At 36.6% G+C, this 26702-nt stretch overlaps 4 protein-coding genes across 6 annotated transcripts; 3 read left to right on the plus strand and 1 right to left on the minus strand.

The window, feature by feature from the left end:
• Positions 1-490: 490 nt before the first annotated feature.
• Positions 491-3715, plus strand: LOC123005977 (ribonucleoside-diphosphate reductase large subunit-like). Its single transcript, XM_044400088.1, has 4 exons — positions 491-648; positions 708-796; positions 847-1024; positions 1499-3715. The coding sequence occupies exons 1-4, from the start codon at positions 609-611 to the stop codon at positions 3610-3612; spliced, it is 2421 nt and encodes an 806-aa protein (XP_044256023.1). The 5' UTR covers positions 491-608; the 3' UTR covers positions 3613-3715.
• Positions 3716-3882: 167 nt separating this feature from the next.
• On the plus strand, positions 3883-6957 carry LOC123005744 (ribonucleoside-diphosphate reductase large subunit-like). The gene is made up of 4 exons (XM_044399673.1): positions 3883-4236; positions 4301-4389; positions 4442-4619; positions 4781-6957. The coding sequence occupies exons 1-4, from the start codon at positions 4203-4205 to the stop codon at positions 6883-6885; spliced, it is 2406 nt and encodes an 801-aa protein (XP_044255608.1). The 5' UTR covers positions 3883-4202; the 3' UTR covers positions 6886-6957.
• Positions 6951-8311, minus strand: LOC123005745 (metallo-beta-lactamase domain-containing protein 1). Its single transcript, XM_044399674.1, has one exon. It carries the CDS (start codon positions 7565-7567, stop codon positions 6968-6970), a length of 600 nt encoding a protein of 199 aa, XP_044255609.1. The 5' UTR covers positions 7568-8311; the 3' UTR covers positions 6951-6967.
• Positions 7819-25811, plus strand: LOC123005743 (protein bark beetle). Of its 3 annotated transcripts, XM_044399672.1 has the most exons (12): positions 7819-8984; positions 15263-15426; positions 15478-21623; positions 21678-21889; positions 21945-22300; positions 22354-22479; positions 23433-23447; positions 23640-23901; positions 23954-24161; positions 24212-24465; positions 24519-24637; positions 24689-25811. In XM_044399672.1, exons 1-12 carry the CDS (start codon positions 8682-8684, stop codon positions 25407-25409), a joined length of 8886 nt encoding a protein of 2961 aa, XP_044255607.1. In that variant the 5' UTR covers positions 7819-8681; the 3' UTR covers positions 25410-25811. The 3 variants fall into 3 exon arrangements, with proteins under 3 accessions (XP_044255607.1, XP_044255605.1, XP_044255606.1); XM_044399670.1 differs by having other exon boundaries at positions 24519-25811; XM_044399671.1 differs by lacking the exon at positions 23433-23447 and having other exon boundaries at positions 24519-25811.
• The last annotated feature ends 891 nt before the right edge of the window (positions 25812-26702 follow it).

Raw genomic sequence — 26702 nt, forward strand, 5'->3', positions numbered from 1 at the left:
TTCTATATCCAAGCCCCTGGTACATATATGCGTTGAACACTTTTGAAACTTGTTATAACAAGTCTCAATTAGTCTGTACTTTTTTTTAATAATAATTAGTAAATTATTAAATTTTTTGTTACTAAACTGTAATGAATACATAAGAAAAACATATCTCGATTTTATGAAATTAGAGAAAACTGTATACAAAATAATATAATATAATATTTTTTATTTTTTGACTTTCTGATGCTTTAGCCTCTGAATCCACTCTTGTTGTTATTTCAAAATGTTACAACAAAAATATAAACATATTTTTGTGAAAATAATATGTAATATAACTTACTTACAAATAATTTAGTTTAAAAAAAATCTGAAATTTACTGAAAATTTTGAGTCGTGAGAAAGATGCACGGCGCCCTCCTGCAGAGAACTTCCACATCTTCCACATGTTAACATTTGCCGGCTGTTTGCCGGCAATAAAGAACTCTTCTTTAGTTTGAGTGTTTCTTACCGCCATAATTTTTGTTTGAGCGGGAAAAGCACTCAGGGTTTACATTAGTTCGTGATATTTTACTTTTAACCGTTTTTTAATTCGTTTTAATTGCATTCCCAAACCAAAAATCAAAATGGTTAATACTCCAACAAAAAATTACGTTCGCAAGAGAGGTAAGTTTCGCCAGGGGTTTTAAGGTTATAAAATAAAATTTCTGGATTTTTGTTATTAGATGGACGAAAAGAGGAAGTTCACCTCGATAAAATCACATCCCGGATTCAAAAATTATGCTACGGCTTAAATATGGAATTTGTCGATCCTGTAATCCATGTTTGCAGTAAAAAAGTATTTGCTAAATTTAATAATTCCAGGTCTCAATTACGTTGAAAGTCATTAATGGATTATACCCCGGTGTTACAACAGTGGAATTGGATACTTTAGCTGCTGAAACTGCGGCTATGATGACTACGAATCACCCGGATTATGCAATTCTTGCTGCCCGAATTGCGGTCTCTAATTTGCATAAAGAGACCAAAAAGCAGTTCAGTGGTAAGTTGGAAGATTGCTTTTTTTATATCATTTCTATTTCGAGAGTTGCTTGGTATCCCAGTGCTCACTGAAGTCGATGTTCTATGTTGCGAAAACTTCCAGGTTTTTTGTTTTGTTACCTTTCATTCATTTTTAAATTTTTTAATTGTAGTGGTGTTTTTCAGTGATAATTTTCTTCACGTCTTAATCTTGACCGCGAATGAGTAGAAATCTATTTATTAAATTAATGATCTATTAACTACAACATTGAATAAAAAAAATAAGAGTATTTTCTAATATTCACTTCAATTGTTGAGCAGTGTATTTTTTAATAGCCTTATATCAAGTGTTTGAAACAACTAATAATACATTTTCAGAATCATAAATGTGACCACAATGTTTTCATATTAAAATTAAAAAAATATACAAGAAACATGGCGATTTAGAAATATGTAATGTTTTTGCTTTTCTTAATTAATGCTCTTTTTTTAACAGATGTAATCGACGACCTGCACAAGGCCGTGAGCACCAAAACTGGCCGAAAAACCCAAATGATCTCCGACGAACACCACGCCATTATCATGAAAAACGCCGACCGTATCAACTCTTGCATAATCTACGACCGCGATTTTTCGTACAATTATTTTGGTTTCAAAACTCTTGAACGTTCCTACTTATTAAAAATCAACGGAAAAATTGTGGAACGCCCCCAGCACATGCTGATGCGAGTTGCTGTGGGCATCCACGGCGAAGACATCGACGCGGCTATAGAAACGTACAATTACATGTCTGAAAAATACTTCACACACGCTAGCCCGACTTTGTTCTCTGCTGCAACCCCCAAACCACAACTCTCTTCCTGCTTTTTGGTGACTTTGCCGGCTGATAACCCCGACGGCATTGCGCGATGCTTAACCCAATGTGCGATGATTTCGAAAACAGCCGGCGGTTTAGGTGTCAGTATTCATAACTTGAGGTCCAAAGGTACCGCATTTGGGACCACTGTGGCTGGTACCCCTAGAGTATCCAATGGTATAGTACCCGTTTTACGTACTTTTAACAACTCTGCACGTTATGTGGACCAAGGGGGGAACAAAAGACCGGGGGCTTGTGCTATTTACCTTGAACCTTGGCACGCCGATATCTTGGATTTCTTGAATTTGAAAAAGAATACAGGGAAGGAGGAGTTAAGGGCACGAGAACTGTTCTACGCTTTGTGGACCCCCGATTTGTTTATGAGGCGAGTGAAAAATGACGATAAATGGTCATTGATGTGTCCTTACCTGTCACCAGGTCTTGCCGATTGCTGGGGTGAAGAATTCGAAAAATTGTATGAAAAATACGAAAATGAGGGTCGGTTTGTCAAACAATTGCCGGCACGTGACGTATGGCGTGCCATTTGTGTGTCTCAAGTCGAAACTGGCACCCCTTACATGCTGTACAAAGATGCTTGCAACAGGAAAAGTAATCAGCAAAATTTGGGTACCATCAGGAGTAGTAATTTATGTACTGAAATTGTTGAGTATACTTCACCTGACGAGATTGCTGTCTGCAATTTGGCTTCAATTGCCGTCAATATGTTCGTAAAACCGGATAGAACTGGCTATGATTTTGAAAATTTGAAAAAAGTGACTAAAGTTGTTGCAAAAAATTTGAATAAAGTCATCGATTTGAATTACTATCCTTTGCCAGAGGCCCGCAGGTCGAATTTGCGTCACAGACCAGTGGGAATAGGTGTTCAAGGTTTAGCTGACGCATTTATTCTCCTGAGGATGCCTTTTGATAGCCAGGAAGCTAAAACTTTAAACCAACAAATTTTTGAGACGCTTTATTACGGCGCTTTGGAGGCTAGTTGTGAATTGGCCGAAAAGTGTGGTCCTTATGAGTCTTATGCGGGGTCACCGGTCAGCAAAGGGATTTTACAGTACGATATGTGGGGAGTCACTCCGACTAATTTGTGGGATTGGAGTGTTTTAAAGAAAAAAATTGCCAAGTATGGAGTCAGAAACTCCCTGCTTTTGGCACCTATGCCAACCGCTTCCACGGCCCAAATTTTAGGAAATAATGAATCTACTGAACCTTACACTTCAAATATTTATGTCCGGCGGGTTTTATCTGGAGAATTCCAAGTCGTCAATCAACACCTTTTGAAGGATTTAACTGACAGGGGTCTCTGGAATGATACAATGAAAAATCAAATAATCGCGAATTATGGCTCGATCCAAAACATCCCGGGAATCCCTGACGACCTTAAAAAAATCTACAAAACAGTCTGGGAAATTTCGCAAAAAGTTATTATTGATATGGCAGCTGATCGAGGCGCTTTTGTTGATCAGAGTCAATCAATGAATATCCATATTGCCTCACCCAATTACGGGGTCATGTCATCAATGCATTTCTACGGGTGGGAGAAAGGTCTCAAAACCGGGATGTACTATTTGAGAACGAAACCGGCCGCTAATCCCATTCAATTTACTGTCGACAAAACCAAATTAATCGCGACCAAAGATACCGGCATTAAAAAGGAGAGAAAAATTACACCAGAGGAAGAGGCGGCTCTTGTTTGTTCACTAAAAAATCCCGAAGCATGTGAAATGTGTAGTGCTTAAGTTTAAAATCTTTGTTATGTTCGTAATTGTAAGGTTTAACCACAGGTTTAACTAATTTATGTTAGTCGTTCTGTCTCGAATAAATATCTTTTTTTCTTTCTTTTCTTAGTTTTTCACTATCCCAAACTGTCGTATATACCCAGGGGCCTAATTGTAAGTAGTGTTTTATGTTTTTTATTATTAATAATTAGTATGTGTACAACAAAACGCTCTCACATTTGAATTTATTTAGTTTTTTTAGATAAGAATTGTTGGTAGTACCTATGGTGGCGCTAGAAATATTTTTAGGTTAGAAAGTGTGCTATAAAATTCGTTTTTTTGTTTCAAAGACTTTATTTAATTGTTAGTAGTTGTTTTGTGTTTTTCTTATTATTAATTAGTCTGTACTGGCAACAAAAAGCCCTGACACTTAAATTTATTTAGTTTTTATAGCTGAGAATTGTTGGCAATTGTTGATGGTGGCGCTAGTAATCCTAGTAACATTTTTAGGCGCGAAAGAATCTCCTCTTGTGTTGTGAGTGTTTTTTTTTTTGTTGCAAGGGCTTGATTTAATTGTAGAAGTGTTTTACGTTTTTTGTTATTAAGTCACAATGGCAAACGCAAAAAATTACGTCTTGAAAAGAGGTAAGTCATATCAAGCGACGTCGAAGTTGAGGTTATGGTAAAAAACCGTTCAATTTTGTTACAGACGGCCGAAAAGAAGAAGTACACCTCGATAAGATCACCTCACGAATTCAAAAATTATGTTACGGTTTAAATATGGATGTTGTAGACCCTGTAGGTTTTTTAATTACTCTTTTTACACTATCAACTAATTACAAATGTTTAGGTCTCGATTACATTGAAAGTAATTGGTGGCTTATATCCAGGAGTCACCACAGTTGAGCTGGACACTTTGGCTGCCGAAACAGCGATTGTCATGGGTATTGATCATCCTGATTATGCTACCCTCGCAGCAAGAATTGCAGTTTCCAATTTACAAAAACAGACCAATAAGCACTTCAGTGGTAAGTTTAAAAAATAACACGTCTACTTGGGGCTCATTTGTTGGACTTTCTTTCATTCTCTATTTTAAAGTAACCATTTGGGCGCAAAGCAAACGTAGAAGTAATTTTGCAATTAACAATTTTTTTTTCTCTGGTGCTATCACGTGATGATTTTTTGGCAGATGTAGTAAACGACCTTTACCACGCTATCGATACCCGTTCTGGACGAAAAACCCAATTAATCTCCGACGAACATTACGCAATAATCATGAAAAACGCCTCTCGTTTAAATTCATGCATTGTTTACGACCGAGATTTCTCCTATAATTATTTCGCATTCAAACTACTCGAACGTTCTTACTTGTTCAAAATAAATGGGAAGACAGTTGAGCGCCCCCAGCACATGTTAATGCGTGTAGCTGTCGGTATCCACGGCGAGGACATCGACTCGATTATAGAAACGTACAATTACATGTCTGAGGGATATTTCATTCATTCAAGTGCCACACTGTTATCAGCCGCCACACCTAACCCTTATCTGCCCTCGACCTACTCAATCGCGATGCCCGCTGACAGCCTTGAAGGGATTTACGATTGTATCACCAAATGTGTTATAACTTCAAACACCATTGGACGCATTTCAGTCAATATTCAAAATATTAGAGCCAAAGGAACGGAAATCGCCGGGACTAACGGCGTTTCGAATGGTTTGGTGCCTATGTTACGGGTTTTCAACAATGCCTCTTGGTTAATCCCCCAAAATGAGAATCAGCCCTCAAATCAGGGGATTTTTCTCGAACCGTGGCATGCCGACATCCTTGATTTCTTAAATTTGAAAAGGACAACCGGGAAAGAGGAATATCGGGCACGTGATTTACATTATGCTCTGTGGGTGCCAGATTTGTTCATGAAACGTGTGAAAAACGACGAGAAGTGGTCACTGATGTGTCCTCGCCAATCACAAGGTCTTCCCGATTGTTGGGGTGAAGAGTTTGAGAAATTGTACGAAAAGTACGAAAGTGAGGGGCGTTTTAATAAACAAATGCCGGCTCGGGATCTCTGGCGAGCGATTTGTGTGTCTCAAATGGAAACTGGCTCGCCTTATATTTTGTATAAAGACACTTGTAACAGGAAGAGTAACCAACAAAATGTTGGTACAATCAAAAGCAGCAGTTTGAGCACTGAAGTCATTCAATATAGCTCATCTGAGGAAACCGCGGTGTGTATTATGGCATCTATTGCACTAAACATGTTTGTGAACCCCGAACGAAACGGGTACGATTTTGAAAAATTGAAAAAAGTGACCAAAACACTAACCAGAAATCTCAACAAAGCGATTGATGTGAGTTCCTACCCAATCCCTGAAGCCCAAATTTCGAATTTGAAACATCGACCAATCGGAATTGGGGTGCAAGGCTTGGCTGATACTTTTATTCTCATGCGTATGCCGTTTGACAGTAAGGAGGCTCGGTTACTAAATGTACAAATCTTTGAAACTTTGTATTATGCCGCACTTGAAGCCAGTACGGAAATAGCAGAAAAAGATGGGCCTTATTCAACCTACGAAGGCTGTCCTTTGAGCAAAGGGATTTTGCAGTACGATATGTGGGGTGTCACGCCCACAAACATGTGGGATTGGACTGCCCTCAAGGAGAGAATTGCCAAACATGGGGTCAGGAATTCGTTACTTGTCGCTCTCATGCCCACTGTTTCCACCGCCCAAATTTTGGGTAATAACAGGTCCAGTGAACCTTATTTATCTAATATCTATGTGAGGCGAGTAAATTCGCGGGAATTTCGTGGTGTGAACAAACACCTCTTGCGGGATTTGACTGAGAGGGGCCTTTGGAACGATGACTTAAAAAAGGAGATCGCGGAGAAAAATGGATCAATTCAGGACATTCCCGGCATTCCGGATGACTTGAAAAATATTTATAAAACGGTCTGGGAGATTCCGCAAAAGGTCATTATTGAAATGGCCGCCGATCGAGGTGCTTTTATTGACCAAAGTCAAGCCATGAATATTCACATTGGGACACCAAATTACGGGATAATGTCTTCTATGCACTTCTATGGCTGGCAGAAAGGTTTGAAAACTGGGATGTTTAATTTGAGAATCAATCCAACAAGTGTTGTTCAAAACGGAAACAGAAGCAAAGTAAGTGTGCGTCAAGAAAACGGCGTCCAGGAGAAAAGCGATGGGATGAAGGGATCACCCGAGAAAGAGGATGCGGCTCTTCAATGTTCGCTACAAAATCCCGGCGCATGTGATATGTGCAGTGCCTAAATTCAGTGTTTTTCATAAGCTTTAAACTATTTCTTTTGTATTTCTGATCGTAAATAAACTAGTTCTTTACAATAGAGTTTGTTTATTTATCAACTTTAAACATGGGCCCATGTCCTGGCACGATAAAATCAGCCATTTCAAGTATTTTTTTCCTATTTTTCATTTGCAACTCTTCGCTGTCACTCCCAGCAGATTTCCAAATGCTGTCATCATGTAAATCCTCTTCCTTTTCAAACAAGTCACCAGTAATAGCAACGACACCGTTACAAGTTTTAACAATCACAGAGACATCCTGCATTGTGTGTCCTGGAGTAGGAATCACTGTTACCTTATCACTAATCACTTTTTCCTTCCCCGATTTAAAATCATGATTGAAATATATATCTTCTTGTGAAATGGAAAAACCCACAATGTGAACAGCCTTTGGAAACAAATAATTACAACCAATATGGTCAGAATGACCATGAGTACAAATCACAAAATCAATATCTTCACAGCTTAAATCATTTGCAATCAAAGCTTTTCTTAGTTTTTCACAATCCCAAGCTGTCATTGTGTCCACTATTACATGTGGAGGCCCTTTTATTAACGTACAAGAGCAATTAGCTAGCATGAAATTTTTTTCAGTTTTCGAGTAGCCATCAAACAGCACAATGACTTGAGGGGTCTCAGCACCTTCCATTTTATTAAAAATGCACTTTTTGTCATTAAATTCTTGCCTTTAATTCATCCCTTGGGAAAAAATCACAAAACTTTTTATTTTGAGGTTATGTAATTTAAAAAAAAGTGTTCATCGGGTATTCGCACTTTGTACATAATATAAGCAACCAACAATACAATATTAATTTTTTATCAATAAATCAATGATAAAACCAAACTAAAATTATTTATTTATCAAAATATTTGTTTAGAATTTAAAAGGAAAATAAAAAAATGTCTAACAATACAAATGTTTCCTAATTTGCAATGAAAAAAATTTAAAAAAACAATAATTACACTTTGTTTTATTCATTTATTGAAGACGAAATATCCTCTTCCTGTGTGTTGTAGTTCTTTCTTTAGACATGCCTCGTGCACATGAAGCCAGCAACCTCTTGCAGCAATTGGTCCGTAATGTTCATTCAGGGATTAAGAATAACGTCTTAATCACTTTTAAATTGATGTTCAAATATTTGTGAAAAATTACCAGTCTAGAGCGATAACAGAAACAAACAATTATTACTAGTACCTCGCCTTATGTTCACGAGGTAATTACGCTGGAGACCTCTGTCGTAAGGTAAATTGTCTCGTTAATTACACCCACGCGTAATTACATCTAACGTATTCCTTCGAATGCAACGAAAAGCTCATCAGCACAGTCAGAACCCATCTGGTGTGGTCAACGGATCGTCCCAAAGCGCTCCCTGCCGGAAAAACAAGGCAAAATCACACCTGTTCTACCTGTACAGGTGAGTGGGGGTTCACCGCGGTCACGTGACTAGATTCTTTACGTAAAAAACAAGTCAAACCGCGCCTACCGACCCTCTCGTTCGTTAAAAAACGCATCTCAAAAATTAAACGCTTTGTTCGTGGGTGTTTACTGAAGAAGTTTGAATTTTTTATTCGAAACGTCACAAGTTCAAGTGCCTTTGATCCGTACGAGAAATCAATCGATTATCCGCATTGGCAATGCGATTTCAACATAAGTACGTTAAAAGAAAGTGAGTTAAAGTTTATATCGGGTGTAAACAGTGATTCTAACGGTCAGAAAATTTTTGGAAATCGGTGCGTGATGCGTGTGCGTGAATTGTGGAACAATGTTTAATTTTTTGAGGACGTTGTTTTGGTGCTTTGGTTTTGCCATCTGTGTCAATGAAGTCGTTTTGCAAGAAACGGAAGGGTTTTTTGGGAGTACGGAAGGATCTAGGGGTGGTAGGACTGAACATCCTGGTGGTACGATAGTCAACGATAAGTTGGTTTTTTCGAAATTTAAAAGTCCCTACTGGTTAAGAAATGACATCATCGTTGAGAGAAACGCTGAATTAATTATTGAACCAGGAGTTACCATCAACGTTGAACCTCAGGTTGGAATTACCGTTCGAGGAGTTTTGACTGCTGTGGTGAGTATTTCTGGATATGATTTATACCTATTTTCTATCAATAGTTGTTATAACATTCTTAGCTAATACAAAAAAATTAATGGCAGTAATAAGCTTTCACGTTAGCGTAAGATTTAAATCATAAGTAGGTAACATGTTGAAATATGAATGAAAGCAAACAAAAGTTCTATTATTCAGATTTAGTCAGGTTTAAGCAACAAAGGGCTTATCAGAGCAGAATGATACATCAGTGATAAACGTAATTTAGTGATAAGGTAGCAATTAACCCACGTATCTGGTTTGCGAAATAGCCAAATATGAGATATGATTCACAAAAAATAAGCCCATGACCATGATCGCTTCAAAGTTTGTTTAACTTGTTCCAAAAAATTAGAAAATTGGTGGTACCATCAGTTCCATCGATATGAAGTTATTTATGAAATTTGAAAAATATTTTATTTGCACTTGTTTGTCACCTGTAGTATTGATTCGCGACAATTATGATGTTTACATTATGATAAAATACCACTCATTAATTTATTATTTTTTTGCTTGGTCTAAATACCTACACTAGGCTAGGATATCACGAACTTATTTCGAAATGTTGACAACGTGAGTTTCTGAGTTTGCAATTATTGTAGGTTTTGTCTTTTGACACAACTATTGAGATTTGCATTAAAAGTTAGAGATATAATTTTGTGATATTTTGCCCAGTTTTCTTAATTTAGAAATTTCAACTCCGGAAAAAGTAGAGAAGACCGGAAAAAATACATTTTTCACCTCAAATACTTTCGTTTCTATTATGGTTTCCACCTGATTTGAAACTAATTTGACCCTTCACCAAATTTGGAAAGTCACTGTGAAAATAACAGGACGAAAGAGTTTTCATAATATTTATTGATTCACAAGGGAGGAATATTCATCATTTCTACCGACATTGTTACTTGCGTCAAGGTTTGTGACCTACAAATCTGGGCTAAGCAAATAATGCGCGGAAAATCGGATTAATATAGTTTGAGGTTCATTAAACAAGGACATTTTCTCAAACCAAAAGCAATGTAATAATCAGCAGACCAAATAAATATTAAAAATTATGAAGGTTTAAACGCCATTGTATAGAAAAATTACATTACTTTTTTCTTCTAGACATTCCTTTTTACTTTTTAAATTTATGAGTATAATATTGAGACTATACATATACAAAATTAGAATATCTACCTGTTGGAATTTGGATGATTGAATGGTAGAAGAGGTTTTTAAAATATTTATTGCACATAAAAACCTAAAACTGCACATAAAACTGTTTTAAAGTGCTTATAATAATAACCTTTTAAACCCGAGTTTAAACCGCTGTTGGAGTTTCACCTTTGTAGTCAGAAAAACAACTAATTAATAGGAAAATTGTTTTTTTCAACAAGTAATAATAATAATAATAATAATAATAATAAATGCCTTTATTAATTAAATAGTAATGCCGTGTTACAAAATTATTTTCTTGTATTTCTTGATTTCTTGAATTGTATTAAACGTAAAATGAAATCTTAATTTATAAAAGTTTATTAGTTAGAAATGTTTTTAAATGATACGGATGTCTACTTGTATGTCAGTAATAAACTAAAGTAATTTGTTGCATTTCCACTTCATTAATAGATAAGAACAAGAACAAAGGATTCTCTCTATAGTTACATAAATACATGCTGACGATCTTAATAAAAAATCTATTAATTTTATTCAAACATTACATCTCTATGCTGTTTTTTGCTTATTTTTTTACTGATTTTGCTCTCCCTGTGGATAAAAATTGTCACGACAGTGTAACTAAATAAAAATTATGCAAACATAAAATTTTACTATACTACTAGTTCTATAAAATGTACAACAGGTTAGGTAACAAAGATGCTCTTTATCAACAACATTCACTAAACCAACGTTGATGAGTCATTTATTTTATAAATGATTGACTCATTCCCCACGTCCCAGAAAACCGTTCCATTTCCAATAATTTTAGTAACAATCACAACCCATTAGTAAAAAATTTCATTCGTCAACATAAAATGAATCATTTTAAACAAAATGAGGAAAAGTATACTGCCACAGGCATGTTAGGAATTTGTCATCAGCATCTGATTTAATCAACCGAATAAAATTTAATGGGAAATAGATGTGAGGATGCATCATTGTAGACGGAATTTCCTTTTTCCGGTAGAGGATAAAAGCCTTGTTTACGTGGGCAGGTTATAATCATTAACAGAGAGACACTTTTATGGCTGAAACCTCACAAATGACCTCGTCTTTTACCTGAAGTCTAGTCTAGGGAATTTCGTTGAAAAAAGTGCGACATATCTAATTTGAGTAATTAATTACAGGACGATACATTATCAGGTGTGAAACACATGTTAAGTGATAAGAAAATGTAAATACCGTACGCATTGTTCGTAACTCATGGTTTTGTATGTTTTTAGAGCACCGGTGGTAAATGTTTCTATAGGATTTTTCAAATACCATAATCAATATTTAGGTAGCACTTGATTTGTGTTTATTTAATGATAGTAGATTTTAGAGAAAGTTTTTTATAACGTTTTACGTCAAATAGTTAATCGTATGAATCACTGATTTTGTTCTTGATACGCCTACAGAAAATTAAATAATTTTTGAACAATAGACCAGAAGAGGAGTAATTAAAGGATCCTTTCCGAGTCTCATAAGAGTAAATAAAACAATTTCGCGGTACGACTGTGCGTTTAACTATATCTCACCTAATTTAATCTAAGAGTTAATTTTTTTAATTCCGTGACCCGAACCTCAGAACTCAATAGATGCAATTAAAATTAACACTATTAAGTTTATTGCTAATTTCCGCTTGGGTTATTTAATGTATGGTCCGTGCCCACGAATAACATTCTTCGGTTGTTAATTCTCTAATTTATGGATTAACTAAGCCATATTTTTTTGTCAGTTATTGCAATAATGAGCTAACCATTATTTACTTGTAAAAGTGACCCAAAACGTGCGAAAAATGCTAATTAATTAATTTGTTCGCGAGAGGATGAAAGATAATTAAAACAATAAAAGAATTTCTTCCTGTATCATGGCGTCCACCCACGTGAAGTCAATAAGTTGATTAACCTTTTTAAAAGGTGGATGGAAATTATAATATCAAGCCACACCGTTTATTATATTGATCATACAATTGAATGCATCTCGAGCCATCGTCTCTCATCAATATTCTTTAAACGTTGAATGTAGCAATGTCCCACGTTCAGACACGAAGAATGACAAGCTAAAACTCTGTTACTGCTAAACTCGTCAGCGAACAGTTACGGCGATGTTATCGCGATTCGTTCTTCTTGTACTACTTTTCTTGGTAGTTTTTAAGCAAAGGAAGGTGAACGTGAAGACTTTGTTTGCTCGCAGGAGCTTGAAGAGATTGGATAAGAGACTGCACGATGTGCCATTGACCTGAGTGTATACCGTAGCATTTAATATGCATCGCTAACATCATTCCAAGATTCAAGACATATTTTGCTGCTTTGTTCCATCAAAGATCTAATAAACAGAGCCCGACGATTTTTCAACCGTTGTTTCCGGATTAACTAAGCGTGGAAAATAATCAGTTATTCGGCAAAGACACAAGAAAGTTCTTCACTTAGCTAAAGACTTTTTTCACCGCACCTTCGCAACGAGTTATGACTCAAAAGCTGATTTTAACCTTGTGTGTGTACACTCGTTAATAATAATATGAGTGCAAAGGCGCCGAGTGTACATTCTTGCAAAATAACATCCTTCAATTGCTAAGGTCGAAGTTGCTTAGACACAAGACTGGTTGATCCTTTTCTGTTCTAAGAATAAAACGTTTGAACAAAACCTTGTGTTTCAAAGTTAAACCAATGTTTAATGATCTGTTAACATTAAAAAAGAAAGAAAAAAAAAGATGAGAAACAATAAATACTGTAATAAAAATCGCTTTCAAAAGACAACTAAGTTTTGTAGGAACTGCCAACTAAAATGGTGAAACTGAAAACTAAAGTAGCATTACGGATATGGAATGTAGATCTTGAAAATGGTCATATTGCAGAAAAGTAGGTTGAATTTAATATTCCAAGTTTTCATAAAATAGAGATATTACCTTTAATAACACTAGGCGACATTTTTTCATTTTTTTTTCTAACATTGATAAGATTACTGGTATACTATGTAATTTTGTTCAGAAAATCTAAAAATGATCACCAAAATTCTCCATCACGTAAGGTTTTTTTGTTATTTTTGTTTTCATATTTAAAGAAGTAAGTTGAAGTAATCACTCATATTCATGATATAGAGTGTGTCCTCGGATTGGGTTTACAAGAGGAAAATTTTTTCTCTTTCATTTTACGCCAAAACTGCAAAGGCGAAACATTTTTTGCTTCACCTGAAACGAGCAAATCTGTAATTAAAACTTCATTATTCTGATTCAGTGAAAAGAAAAGTTAATTTTTCTCTTGATTTTGGCGGTTTTATTTATTTGACAACTATTCTGAGTGCGCCAGAACTCGCGCCTCAGAGAAAAATGCCTTATTAATATTTTATTTTAATTATACATTTTCAAACTCATTTATTTGAAACTACCATTTTTACTACTTTTATTTTATTTTATTTTTTATTTTATACTATTTTCCTTCTCAGATTTGGTAGATGTTGCAAAATAAAAACGAAATTCGTCAAAAAGCAAAAAACGCAACAGTTTTAAAATTATCTAACAATAGTGTGTATTAAGTTAGCAACATTATGCAATATACAGGGTACGCCAAAACTCACGCCCCAGGGAAAAATAAGGTAAGGTACCAGGCACATGTAAAAAATGTTAATTTTTTTTATCAGAAGTTATGAGGGTTTAAAGTTTGCATTTTGACTCTATTTCTGTTGGAAAAATAATTTTCCAAGTTTTTTTTTGCTATAGGCTATTAAAAGAGGAAACAAGAAAGCTGTACCTTAAATTGTAACTCTGTTCAATGTTATTTGTGGCTTTTATTGGCAAAATTTTTGTCCCTTTACTAAATAATTGTATAAAACATATACAAAATCATCACTATCATTAAATAGATATAAAAAATGTCAAATGTCAAGAAATAAATGTCAAAATTTTTTGACAGAGAATTTTTTAAACATTTTTTCCATGTTCTTGGTATCTTATCTTGCTTGAAATTTTTCTCAGGAGCGCGAGTTCTGGCGCATCCTGTAGAATAACTTTTATTTCTACTCGTATTATTGCCAAAAAATCTGTGGACTATACTCTTAAAAGAATTTCAAACAGTTACATAATTATTTAATTTTTGCACACTTTTTAATTTTCACATCACTTACTTTATAGGGCATAGAGGTTTCATTTTCTTACTTACTTAAACGGAAAATAAATTGATTTGCGATTACAAGTAAGTAGCAAAGGATGAAATTTAAATTTATTTAAACTAAATAATTAAATTAAATTAAAAATGTGACGTGTTGGAGGTTTTTTATTTATAGCATTATAAGTGAAATGGCGTGTTTTGGTACAGTTGGTTGCAATAAAAACGGAAAATTGAATTTTCTTTAGAGTGAAACAGGTTTTGCCCTTGTCAATTTAGTTGTCGATTTGTCATCTGTCGCATTGAAGTAATTTTTTCTGCAATGCTTCACTTAAATGCCGAGAGCATCAAACGCAAATCAAGATAATCATTTTATCCATGTTCAAACTATGGATAAATATAAAAATCTGACATTTTTATGGTTTAACACGTTCCAATTTTTTTGCAACCAAGTGTACCAAAAATTATACTTGTTAGGAAAATCATGTCGCCTAGTTCGCCTAATCTGTTTTGAAAATGTATCTACTTCCTAAAAGAATTTACACAAAACATTTAATTTTTTTTTTTCGATTAGACTCTATTCGATTGTTTACTATGTTTGTTTTCAAGACAGTAAGTTTTATTTACTCGTTACTATACCAAACTCGTCGGTAAGGATTTTTGTTTATTGTTGCTAAGTCGGTAAGCATTCATAAATGTTCTATTCTAGAACGCCAAAACTAGAACATTTTAAAGATATTTTATTAAAAAACTAACGTTAAGGACTTACCGATCTCAGACAATAATTGGAGTCGTCGCTTCGCTCTTCCTCCAAACAATTGTCTTCCATCGATAATGGAATGTCCTTACCGTTCTTGATGCTTAATATACTATTTTTTTCTATTCAATTCTCTATAATTAAAAAAAAATGTGTGATCGTTATTGCTTGGTATCCGTTCCGACGGCTTTTGTGTTACAATCGCTTAAAATTTATTCCAGGGTACCGAAAATGAGCGAATCGTTATAACGACCGCAGAGGAAACCTCTGCGAAGAATATTAATTTCCCCGACATCCGGCTCTCTGACGGTCCAACGATTTTGGCAGGCCGAGTCCAAGTGCGTCACAATGGCCGTTGGCGTAGCGTTTGCACCAATTCCAAGAAGTAAGTAACTTTTTTCCACCAAAAAACCGTGATATTAATTTCCAAGAACAGTTGGACGCGTGCCGATATGGAAACGGCTTGCAGACAACTCGGTTTCCAGGGCGGATCGTTTTTTAATTGGTTCGATAGACAAATGCCTCTAAAACCGCGACTTCTTTACGAAGAACCCAAATGCACAGGAACGGAAAGCTCTCTATTCGATTGTGACTGGAATTCGAGACAAATGGGGGCCGGAGTGTGCGATTATCACCCGGATTTGGCTATCCAATGTAGTCCACGACACGATAAAACTCTTCCTTTCTGGAGAGGCATCCGATTTGAGGATGCCAAGTATAAGAAAGTTTTGACACAATCAAACACTCTGTATATTCCTCTCTCGTTATCGAAGCTGCAATACGTCCAAATTTTATACGCGGGGGCTGGGCGTAATCAAAATGCGTCAAGTGCTGTTGAAGTTGAAGGGACTCCTCCGGTTATGGACAATTTAGAAATTATTAACTCGGCCTACAATGGGATTAATATAACCCGTCCTGAGGGGCCTTTTAGTGTCAATAATTGCACGTTGAGAAGTAACCGCGGTTATGGCATCTTCGTCAACTCCAGTCAGATGTTAACCCACATCGATGGGTGCACAATCAACGAAAATGGCGGCGATGGGGTGAGATACGTCCATGGGGAAGAACGGCCCGACGAGAGGATCGACCGATACGGTTTCGACGATTTCTGTAACCTCGCAATTGTCTCAAGTCAAACCTTCCCGTTGCAACTTTTCGCCGAACAAACAATTTTTCACAACCAAATTAAATCCTGCGACAAAGTCTTTTCAACTCGTTACAGCAACCTCATTACCTTATCAGTTATTAGAGCTGTCACTAACGTGAATAATAGTGCGTCTTTCGAAGTCTACGATGGCTCCACTTTGAATCACCGGTTACTTACTTCATTCCCGATAAGAAACAACACAAGGCCTCAGTCTATCACAAGTACAGGGCGACACCTCTTTGTCAAATTTCGAGCAGCTGCGAGTACCGAAACTGTTGTTTTCATGAGAGTTTTCTCAAGTCATAGCAAAAGTTACGATTTGAATGTTAGCAATTCGGATGTTTCGGAAAATATGGGGCGAGGGATTGCCGTTGATAATTTACGGTCACAAGTCCACGTTTACAAGTCTTCGGTTTCGAAAAATCAACATGTAGCAGGACTGCATGTTACAAGTGGTGTTGGAGATGTTAATGTTACCGAAAGTCGGATTTCGTTCAATGAGGGTGATGGGATTAATATTACTTACACTGGGGGTAGCAGAAACATATCCAGGTCATCCATAAGTTCAAACTCCAGGTATGGTCTAGCGGTCTGGCTCAATGATACAAAAGAAACTGAATTTATCACAGTGAACCAAACCACAGTTGTGCAATATTCAGAGATTTACAAAAATCTTGACACGGGGATTTTACACGGGAATTTCTGTGGCGAATCCCTGTTTAATTTCACTGGGAATCACTTCAGGAACTGTGCCAATGACGCACTTGAAGTACTGACGTGTTGGAAGAATAGTAACACCTCGACGAGGCTTCAAATCGGTCATAATGAATTTATCGGGAATAACAGGATCGGTTTGAGGATCACACCAGCCTTAAACCTTGAGGCCAAAATCGAGTACAATCACTTCAGACAAGGCTTATTCGGTGCTCTCTTAATCAAAAACAAGCCTTTAGAAGAATTCAACATTTTGAAAACAAATATCGAAGTGTTCCAGAATTATTTCATCAACAACACTGGCTTTTTTGTGGCCAATTTGGCTTTATCCCCATATTCCGAAAACCAAAACTTGTTGTTTATCCGCAATTTCGTGAAAAATAACCGGATTTCGGAACCGTTCCAGCCTGAGGATGGATCAGTTTCAAGTTTGAATCCTCGGAGTCGGGTTGCAGCCCCCATTGTTGTGGGTTCTGACAATATTGATATTTTCCGAAACATCATCGAAAATCCACACTCAAAATACGAAATTGGTAGCCACCTTGAAGACCAAAGCAAGTCACTTAATTGCACCTTTAATTGGCTCGGATTTGGACACGATGAAGAGATTTTACCGCGACTTTTTCACCGTCTTGACAGATACAATTTAGCTAAAATCGAATTTACTCCCTTTCTTTTGCACAATACTAACCCTTTAACCAACCGAATCAACCAATACCAGTACTATATTCCGAAATTTGTGACTCCTAATTCAGTCGGTGGTGAGGTTGAGGGTGAGGAAACTCTGACTCCGGGTGAATACGTTGTAGAGAAAGACATAAATATTCGGCCGGGGGGTAAGCTAACAATCGAACCAGGAGTTACACTCCGGTTTCCTCCTTCAGTCGGAATGATGGTTGGAGGGAAATTAGAAGCAAGAGGGATCAGACCTGACAGCATTAAATTCACCCTCAAAGAGGAAATTTCGCATTCTCCCGATAACGAAACTTACGAAATTGAAACGGAAAAATACGAAGTTGAGACTGAAGTCGTACAAGTCGAGCCCAGGGTCCCCATCCGACTTCTTGGAGGAGCCACAGAAACTGAAGGTCGCCTCCAGATCAAAATCGACAATGAGTGGGGCACTGTTTGCAACTACGGGTGGACTATGAAAAACGCTGCTTTAGTGTGCCAACAATTGGGTTATGTTTTAAACCCAGAAGACTGGTTTTTGAAACCTAGCGAAACACCATCAGCTGGCATGAGTGAAGACGTAATTTTATCAAACGTCCAGTGTGACGATTTTGATTTGGACATAACGAAATGTAAGGCTGAAACAAAGGGAAATTTCGAAAATTCGTGCACTCATGAGAACGATGTGGGGATTAGATGTTACAAATCCTCTTGGGCGGGGGTCAGATTTGGAGCTTTGGCCGAAAGAAGCAACATCCAGTACATCACAATAGAGATGGCCGGACTTTTAGATTATGCCACTAGGACGTTCAAGCCGGCCCTCCAGATCGATTTTGCAAGACAAAACTTTGAAAATATCCGAGTTTCCAACAATTTCTACCACGGCATGGGGGTTCTTTATACCGATATATACACCGATGATACCATCAACATTATCAAGAATTCGGAATTTTTGAACAACAAAGGGGCCGGAATTAGTTTTAAACAATTGGGTTTCAACATATTTGGGAGTCTAATTGAGAATAATTATTTCGGTATTAAGCATAATCCTGTTCTGACCGGGTTGCAACAACGAGAATTTGCTGGTTGGTTTTTAACAAGTGATGATAACGTTCGGTATAAACCTTTGATGATCCCTGAAATGTTAGATGTGAATACTATTCAAGTCGATCGGGGGGAAACTAAATACCTGGTCACGTCTAAAGTAATTGGTGAGAGTATTTCGAGGGTTTACCGGTTTAGAAGTGACCCAGGGTGGGTTATTGGAATCCAACTGTTGAACCCCATAGAGAATCGTAGTACCGAAAGTGTAGTCATTCAAGACGCACTCTCTTACAACAAAAACGCTATTTATTGGGTGCTTAAACGCGACCTTACCGTATTTCCCACAACTTCAAGTAGTTACGGAATTATTTTGGAGTACAATAGTAGAAGCTATGCGATCGGTGGTACTGTTCTGGTCATCAGTACGATCAGAGCCCCAGTTCAAAATATCCGCAACCGGATTATCAAAGGCCCAATCCCGACTTTAAGACTGACAAACTCGAAAATCAGGAGTAACCAATTTGGAATCCACGCTTCTTACTACAATAGATACTTGAACGAACTGGGAGACCACTTTTTGAGGAAAGCCAATGAAAGTTTCCAATTAGTGAATTGTGAGATTTCTCATAACCAGAATGAAGCCATTTTTGTCCATTCACCACACTGGGACTTGCATAAAAGTAACATTTCCGAGGTTATTATAATGATAAATAACTCGTTGATTACGGACAATGGGAAAGGTTTTTATCACTTCTCGCGCGATATGCGGTCTTCAAACAACATTTTCCATTATATTTTGCAAGACGATACCATCGAAAGAAACCGAGCTGGAGGATTCGATATCAACCTACCATATGTTTGGCAGTACAATGAAAATTTCACTCATTCTGTGTACATGGACAACAACACTTGGATGCACAATAGAAATTTTAAATTTAACATTGACGGCCATTTCGCTGTCGTCAATATAACCCGGAATGTGTTTAGTGATAATAATTGCGCCAGTGGCTTGATCACTATCGGCGGGATGGAGAAGAAATTGCTGATAAGTCGCAATAAATTCAATACGAACAATGGCAAATTCATTGTTGAATTTGTTTCAAACAGCCAATCGGAAATAATCGGGGAAGTGCCGGCCCGATTTACCTTCAATGAACTAAGACACAATAAATTCGCCTTTTCGGGGCGGAGTTTCGGCATTTTGCAATTGAAGAAAGACCCGACTTCTGTCGTCGCTTTCAAGGGGATTCAAAAAGTGAAAATTTTTAGGAATCTGTTTTCGGAGAATCACCTCGATTATCAGCTAATTGCGGGGATCAAAACTGCCAAAATCGATAATTACGTGGACGTGCGTGAGAACTGGTGGGGCACGAATGACGAGCTTGCAATCAAAGAGAAAATTTTTGACTTTGACGACTGGAACAACTATGCTATTGCCAAGTTTAAGCCCTATTTAGTCAACGATGATTTTGGTTCGTCTTATTCTGCTGGTTACATTAGTGACACATCCCCCAATTTGAACCGGCTTGGGGGGAGAATAACCCGAGACTTGATTTTACACAATGAGAGAAATATGCCGTATATTGTCCAGTCTGATATTACAGTGATGCCGAAAGCGACCCTCACTATAGACCCCGGAGTGGTTTTGGAATTTGCCCCAAATGTGGGTATTCTAGTTTTGGGGAGTTTGCAAGCCCGTGGTTACGAAGGGAATGAGATTATCATGCGACCTATTTCAAAAACGGGCCATTTGGAATCAACTGATAGTCCAATAGTTCGCGAGAAACGTCAAATCGAGAATCTCATCGGGGGCGAAAGCATCCGTTTGTGCAAAGGCCGAAGCTGTTACGAGGGTGAAGAAAGCACACCGAGGGAAGGTTTCCTTGAATATTTCAATAAAACTACTCTTCAGTGGATCCCGATGTGCGATACGAGATTCACCGAAAGGAATGCTCAAGTCGTGTGTCGCGAGTTGGGTTTCGACCCATTGAACGTGTTTTTCGACCATGATATCAGAGTCGAGTTTCACAGTAATTCATTGTCGCGCATTTGGACATGGCCGGAGCCTCTCCAATGCAAAGGAACGGAGAAAAAGTACGAGGATTGTCCTATAAGATTGAATGGGCAACAATTCGGGCATCGTCACAGATGCAAGTGGAATTCGAAATTTGTTTTCATACATTGCGGCCAGAGGAATTTGGAGCCGAGATATGAATATTGGGGCGGGATTAGGTTTGCTAATCCTGAATTCGAACAGCAGTTGTACGCTCATAGAATTCATGATGTGAAAACACACTCGACGATGCAGAGTCAAGAGTCTGTAATGGAGTATGTTAATATAATAGGAGCTGGGATATTGCATAATGAAAAGTCGCCAGCGATTCAGAGCATTATTAAAAGTCCCAAAATAAATTTCGTCCGGGTTCAGAAGAGTGCTTCGCATGGAATTAACTTGATTTCGCCGTCGAATACAATGAATTTGTTGTATAATACAGTTGAGGATTCTTTAGGAGTGGGAATAAATACGTTATCGTTGACTGGAGAAGGACGCGAATCGCAAGAATCGAGTTTTACGCCTTTGAAAAGTCTGAATATTCCTTACAATTTGTTCAGTTTGGTCGATATGTGTGACACACATAAGGAAATTGAAATTCAGGAGAGAATCCTTCTCTACTTCAAATATGACAATCATCCAGTCAACTGTATCAAAATTTTCAAGAGTGCCTACAATATCAAACCTCTCGGATTCAGATTATTACAATTCAACTTGTTTAACTCGACTCAAAAGTACGGAATCCCCGATTTTATCTCATTGTACGACGGAGACATCTTCAACGTCACTTCGAAACTCATTGAACGAATTACGATGAGTTCCCATAATGAAAAAAGACTGGTCAGGACTAAATTGCCAAGTCTGAGTATAAAACTTTTCGCGAATGGAGCCTCATCCAATCACGGCTTTATCGCCGAAGTTGTCACTCTTCCAATATCAGCAATCGGTTTCAGTAAGTCTCAATAACAACCGTTGAATAAAATTTTATTTTTTATTACTTTTCCAGATCGAGACGTGCAACACAACATATCTTATTCCGTTGTAAATAACAATCGAGAAGGAGCAATGCTGTACATGTCAGCCGGCGAAGTCAACCCTATTGTGACTATTGACAAGAACCAGTTTAGATACAATTGCGAGAAGCTCTACGGCAATTTCACGACTTGCAATGCAGCCGTCGAGATCGATATCCAAAACACTCAAACAATTTTCTTCAGAGTAAGCGAAATGCACGCCAGTTTGGGGAAAAATCAATAACTAACTTGCATTCCAGAACAATTTGGTTGAAGGCAATCAAGGCGGTTTATCAATCAAGGCGGATTCGCGTGGTTCAGCGACGTCTCTCAAAGGATACATCCACAATAATTTATTTGTAAATAATAGCAATTTGCCGGTTTTGTACGTGGAGGGACGACAGTCTTCACCGTATCAAGAAGTCATCATTTACCGGAATTACTTCACGAGAAACAAAGCCCAATATTACAATAATATCGTTTTAAAACAAGTCGTTTCCAACTTCACTCTAAATTACATGAAGAGAAATATTGGCTTGCAAAACTTGGAAGTGTCAGGGTTTGATAAAGTGAGACTTCCGATTTACCAAACGACGTCTCATAACGGGTTTTATCAGTGAGTATTGAGCGAATTTATTTAAAATTTTAAATAATTTTGTCACTTTTTAGTAATTATGCTATTCATCGTGATAGCAGATCGACTATTGTCGCAGGAACTGCAGGTCAACATTACGTGGATAATATCTTCTTTAACCCAGATAATGATTATGAAATGATAACAGTAAACAGATCTCTGTAAGTAGAATTTATGTACCTTTGTTTATTAGAGAACGAAGTAAAGGTCAAATTATGGGAAATTTATTGTAGTCTAGCTAGGCCTTTTCCTGCTCACGTTCATTAATGTCAGAAAAAAGACATTTGGGGTGTGAGTATGGAAAAATCATAAACACGTAACGAAACGCACCATCGCTTTATAGTTATTATTAAAACAGTAGAAATGCTGAAGTAGAATAAACAATAATGAATTTAGGGAACAAATACATCAAAACATGTTTTTGAATATATTTTAAGCGTGATCTAAATTTATAATAATTTAATTGGTAGAAAAATTGAGATTTTTTTTAAGTTAATTACTTAGTTTAGCATATGTACCAATAAAAAGTTTTACTTATCAGAAAAAGATTCTTGTCACACTCTTAAAACAGTGTGGCTCGATAATAATTATAATATATTTATGTTTAGCTCTGATTTAAAGAAATAAAATAAGATTGTCTTAACTCCACAATTTTGGGAAATTTGGGTCGTAGTTAAAACCAAAGAAAAAGTCACGAGTTAATTGTTTTCGATTTTCTCCAAATATTTACTCATGTTTTGCTTACCTTTTTTCCTTATTTAATTCTTCAATAAACATGTTTTTATGAAATTTTGATAGTTTGAGGCACAATTTGTTTTGTTTCGTCTTTGGGCTTAAACTATAGGAAAAACCTGGCGAAAAACGAAAACAACAAAAATCTTTTATTTTTGACAATTGTCTAAAATTCGGTGGTGCTTTTCTGTAGCTTAGAAAATGTAACTAACATTTTTTTGAAAAATAATTATTATATTCGAAGCACATAAAAATATGGCTTTTTATATAAAACTCAGTTTTATTTAGACAAAAATAGTTTTTATAGTTTAGTACCTGTATTATGATTTAAGGGCGTAAACTAACATATTTTTTATTGTTTTATGTTGCATGGTGCATGCAGATTTGAATTCAACAGGTAAGAAATATCGTAGTTGAATGTTGTAGTTGTAGTGTGCAAAAATATGCAAATCGGTCTTTTAAAAGGCCATCAAAATTTTTTTCGCACGCTTGTAATTTGTGTTTGCAGCAATAAGATCAATTTTTCGTAATTGCATGCTTTTTGTCGCATTCCTTGTTATGCTTTATGTAATACAGTTTTTGTGTTTAGCACTTTACAACTGTGGAACACAAAAATCGACGCCGCTTATAACTACTGGGGCCTTAACAACTCTCTGGGTGTCCGAGGTCGCATCAAGGACCAAAGTGACGATCCTCGACTCCTTGAAGTCATCTACGAGCCGTATCACATGAACAATAAATCAGTTTTGCTCAATAAAAAATGCCCCCCGGGATGGGATCTAGTCGGAGGGACTTGCTATATCTATATTGGTGCTCCAATGACTTTTTACGAAGCTCGAGCCTTCTGTCAGGTATTAATAATGAATGAAGAGCACAACACGATACTAAATTGTTCAATTGTAGGCCGATAACGCAACAATGCCGTATTTGTTAGGGAATTTGAATTATATCGATTTGTATGAATTTTTAAGATCACAACAACAGTGGTTTTTGTATAACGATAGGGTTTGGGTGCAGCATATTGACAAAATCAACGAGTGCACCATGTTTGCGTATCAGAGAGTTGAAGTTGATAACTGTGATCAAAGGAATCCTTTTATTTGTGAAATAGGTATTTGCAGTTTTCAAGGTGTTGCAATTTTGTGATTGTGATTTTTACAGATCCCAAAGTTTCGATAAATATCCTGCCGTTGACTGACGATGTTGTCACAATAGCCGTCCTCTCGAGTCTTGCTTTGGCCTTACTTTTGATGGCCATTGTTGGTGTTTTCTGGTGGAGTAAATCGAAATATCGGCAAACTCAAAGGCTGGAAAGGCGGAACAGTATAAGACAGAGTTTGCATTCTTTGAGATCCGTAGGGTTGGCACCTGGAAGTTTCTCGGATGCTAGTTATAGGCGAAAAGTTGCTCAACTTGTAATTAATCAAAGAAATAATTAAAACGAATTTGTAACAATTTATTTTTGCAGAGTTCACGTTCAACTGACACTTTAACGAAAAACCCCGAATATAAGAAAATGATCACGAATGGATCACTCGACAGTATGGAAAAATCCACCTATACCTCATCCCTCGACGATAACCAATCGTATGACGTATATGAGGCTCATAATCCTAACCCTTCCGCTTTTGCTTATAGCCCCACGATCGAATATCACAAATCACCAAACCGGTTTGATGCCCAATACGTCAGACCGAACGGTTTCGAACTAGCCTACAAAAATGAGGGTTTTCGAGACAATTCAACTTTTGCAACCAACTCAAACTACCAATCACGTGCCGAGAGCATCCAAGACAGTACAAACGATGATATCCCAATTATACAAGACAACGCGGGGGGAAACAGTGTTTCCTACCCGCCGAGTGAATACTACACTAATGATACCCTACCCTTGAGTCATACTTCGGGAAAGTCGGACTCAACTCTTGATTTGAAAAAGGGAATTGATGATTATAACAAAAACCGGAGTTATGACCCAATATACAGTCGGGAGAGGCCTAATGCGAATTTGTTGAACGAATTGAAAAGTAAATTCCCTCACACGCCACCTCCTCCACCCGATCCGGTCCCTACAGAAGTCCAGTCGCCTACATATTCCGAAAAACTTGACAGTCTGCAGTATTCACCCGATTACAATACTGTTGGGCTAGCTGGGCCCCCCGATGACCGGCCATATTCTGCGAATATACTAGAAACTGACTTTGATGAGCCTCACCCAAGGCCGAAAGTGCGGGCCAAAAGTGAAGTGTTATTAGAGACTAATTTTGACTATACTCCGCCTAGTGGTAGTCCCCAGTTGAACCATCCAATCACCGAATATAATAGAAGTAAAAGTCAACCGTTAGAAACAGCAATGTAATTGTGATAAAAGTGTTTGAACTGATTTTAAATTGTGCTCTAATCATGTAAGTGATTATATTGTGATACTAGGAACAGAAAATATCATCTGTTAAGAATATCGATCATGTGTTCGTTTTAGCTTAAGACGTCCTGAAGTAATTGTAATTTATTGTTTTTGTACTTTAAATTTTAATGGTTTTATAAAAATGACTGCATTTAGACTAATTTAGGAACAAATCTATTGTTACGACTATTACATAAGTGCAATTAAAATATCGTAGTTATTTTGATAACAAATTGCTTTTTACGGATGTTAGTTACAAGTAAGAAGTTTTATAGCAAATAAGATCTCATGTTTGTAAATATATACATGTATCATTGCGAAATAAACCAACTCATAGTCATTATGAGATAATTAAAACTTTTGTTTTCATTTAAACCTAAATTAAAAATTCATTAAAGTAATGAAAAAATGAACTCCTTAGATGTTACCGAGAGGAGAAACGTGGCCATAAGGAGAGGTTTTACTGTAGAATCATCACTTTTCTAATCCCAGGAGCTCGAGCTGACATAAAAGTAATTACAAAACAGACTTCAGCTAATGTGCAATAAAGATAATTAAACTTTTGCATTTGGACGATTTCATGTTGACATTTTTGAAAGTTTGTTCATTTCATTTCCATAAGTTTAAAATTAGCCCTGAAAATAATTATTAAATTGGTGTTTTGCAAATGTGGAAATAATTTTTCTTTGGTTAATTGCTTCGTCTCAATCCGTGGCATGGCAAACGGTTGTAATTCATACTTTTGCGTAATTATACCACTATGTAGCAAAGTTCACGGCAAAAATTTACTTTTTTAAAGCAATATATTTCCCCTGATTTGTATCCATGTCACGACATTTTTTACAAACTTGTTCAAGTATTTTTTCTTATTAAACTTCACGCAAAAGGAATATAAAAATATTTTGCACGGTTACATTTTAATTCTTTGTATTCACGCCACTTGCGTAACTAATTTTATCTTCAGGTTTTATTATGTAAGGAAGCGTTTTCATTTTTTTGGTAGGCTCATTCGTGATAAACTTTTTATGTTTATAATAATAAAAACGAACAACATCGATAAATCTTATTGAAAAAAATATTCCCAAGATCAGTTTAATCGAAATCGCGATAGCCTTTGAAAGGTGAAATTACACAATTTTCAGCAAAGGGCATTTCCAATTCTTAACATAAATTAATGTATTAATATCTTCAACCAACCCTTGGACCCGCTCCAAGATTGTAAATGTTTTATAACTTAGGTGAAATAAC

Source organism: Tribolium madens, unplaced genomic scaffold (genome assembly GCF_015345945.1).
Source record: "Tribolium madens isolate multiple individuals breed KSU strain unplaced genomic scaffold, Tmad_KSU_1.1 Scaffold_20;HRSCAF=117;Tcas5.2_LG4, whole genome shotgun sequence".
Taxonomy (NCBI): domain Eukaryota; kingdom Metazoa; phylum Arthropoda; class Insecta; order Coleoptera; family Tenebrionidae; genus Tribolium; species Tribolium madens.

Bases quoted from the DNA above. Each gene is read 5' to 3' on its own strand.
- LOC123005977 (XM_044400088.1), top strand. From the start codon at position 609: ATGGTTAATACTCCAACAAAAAATTACGTTCGCAAGAGAG. The intron at 797-846 runs GTAATCCATGTT...TAATAATTCCAG, and splicing joins ATATGGAATTTGTCGATCCT to GTCTCAATTACGTTGAAAGT. The intron at 1,025-1,498 runs GTAAGTTGGAAG...TTTTTTTAACAG, and splicing joins GACCAAAAAGCAGTTCAGTG to ATGTAATCGACGACCTGCAC.
- LOC123005744 (XM_044399673.1), top strand. From the start codon at position 4,203: ATGGCAAACGCAAAAAATTACGTCTTGAAAAGAG. The intron at 4,237-4,300 runs GTAAGTCATATC...ATTTTGTTACAG, and splicing joins AAATTACGTCTTGAAAAGAG to ACGGCCGAAAAGAAGAAGTA. The intron at 4,620-4,780 runs GTAAGTTTAAAA...ATTTTTTGGCAG, and splicing joins GACCAATAAGCACTTCAGTG to ATGTAGTAAACGACCTTTAC.
- LOC123005745 (XM_044399674.1), bottom strand. From the start codon at position 7,567: ATGGAAGGTGCTGAGACCCCTCAAGTCATTGTGCTGTTTGATGGCTAC.
- LOC123005743 (XM_044399670.1), top strand. From the start codon at position 8,682: ATGTTTAATTTTTTGAGGACGTTGTTTTGGTGCTTTGGTTTTGCCATC. The intron at 21,890-21,944 runs GTAAGCGAAATG...CTTGCATTCCAG, and splicing joins CTCAAACAATTTTCTTCAGA to AACAATTTGGTTGAAGGCAA. The intron at 22,301-22,353 runs GTGAGTATTGAG...GTCACTTTTTAG, and splicing joins TCTCATAACGGGTTTTATCA to TAATTATGCTATTCATCGTG.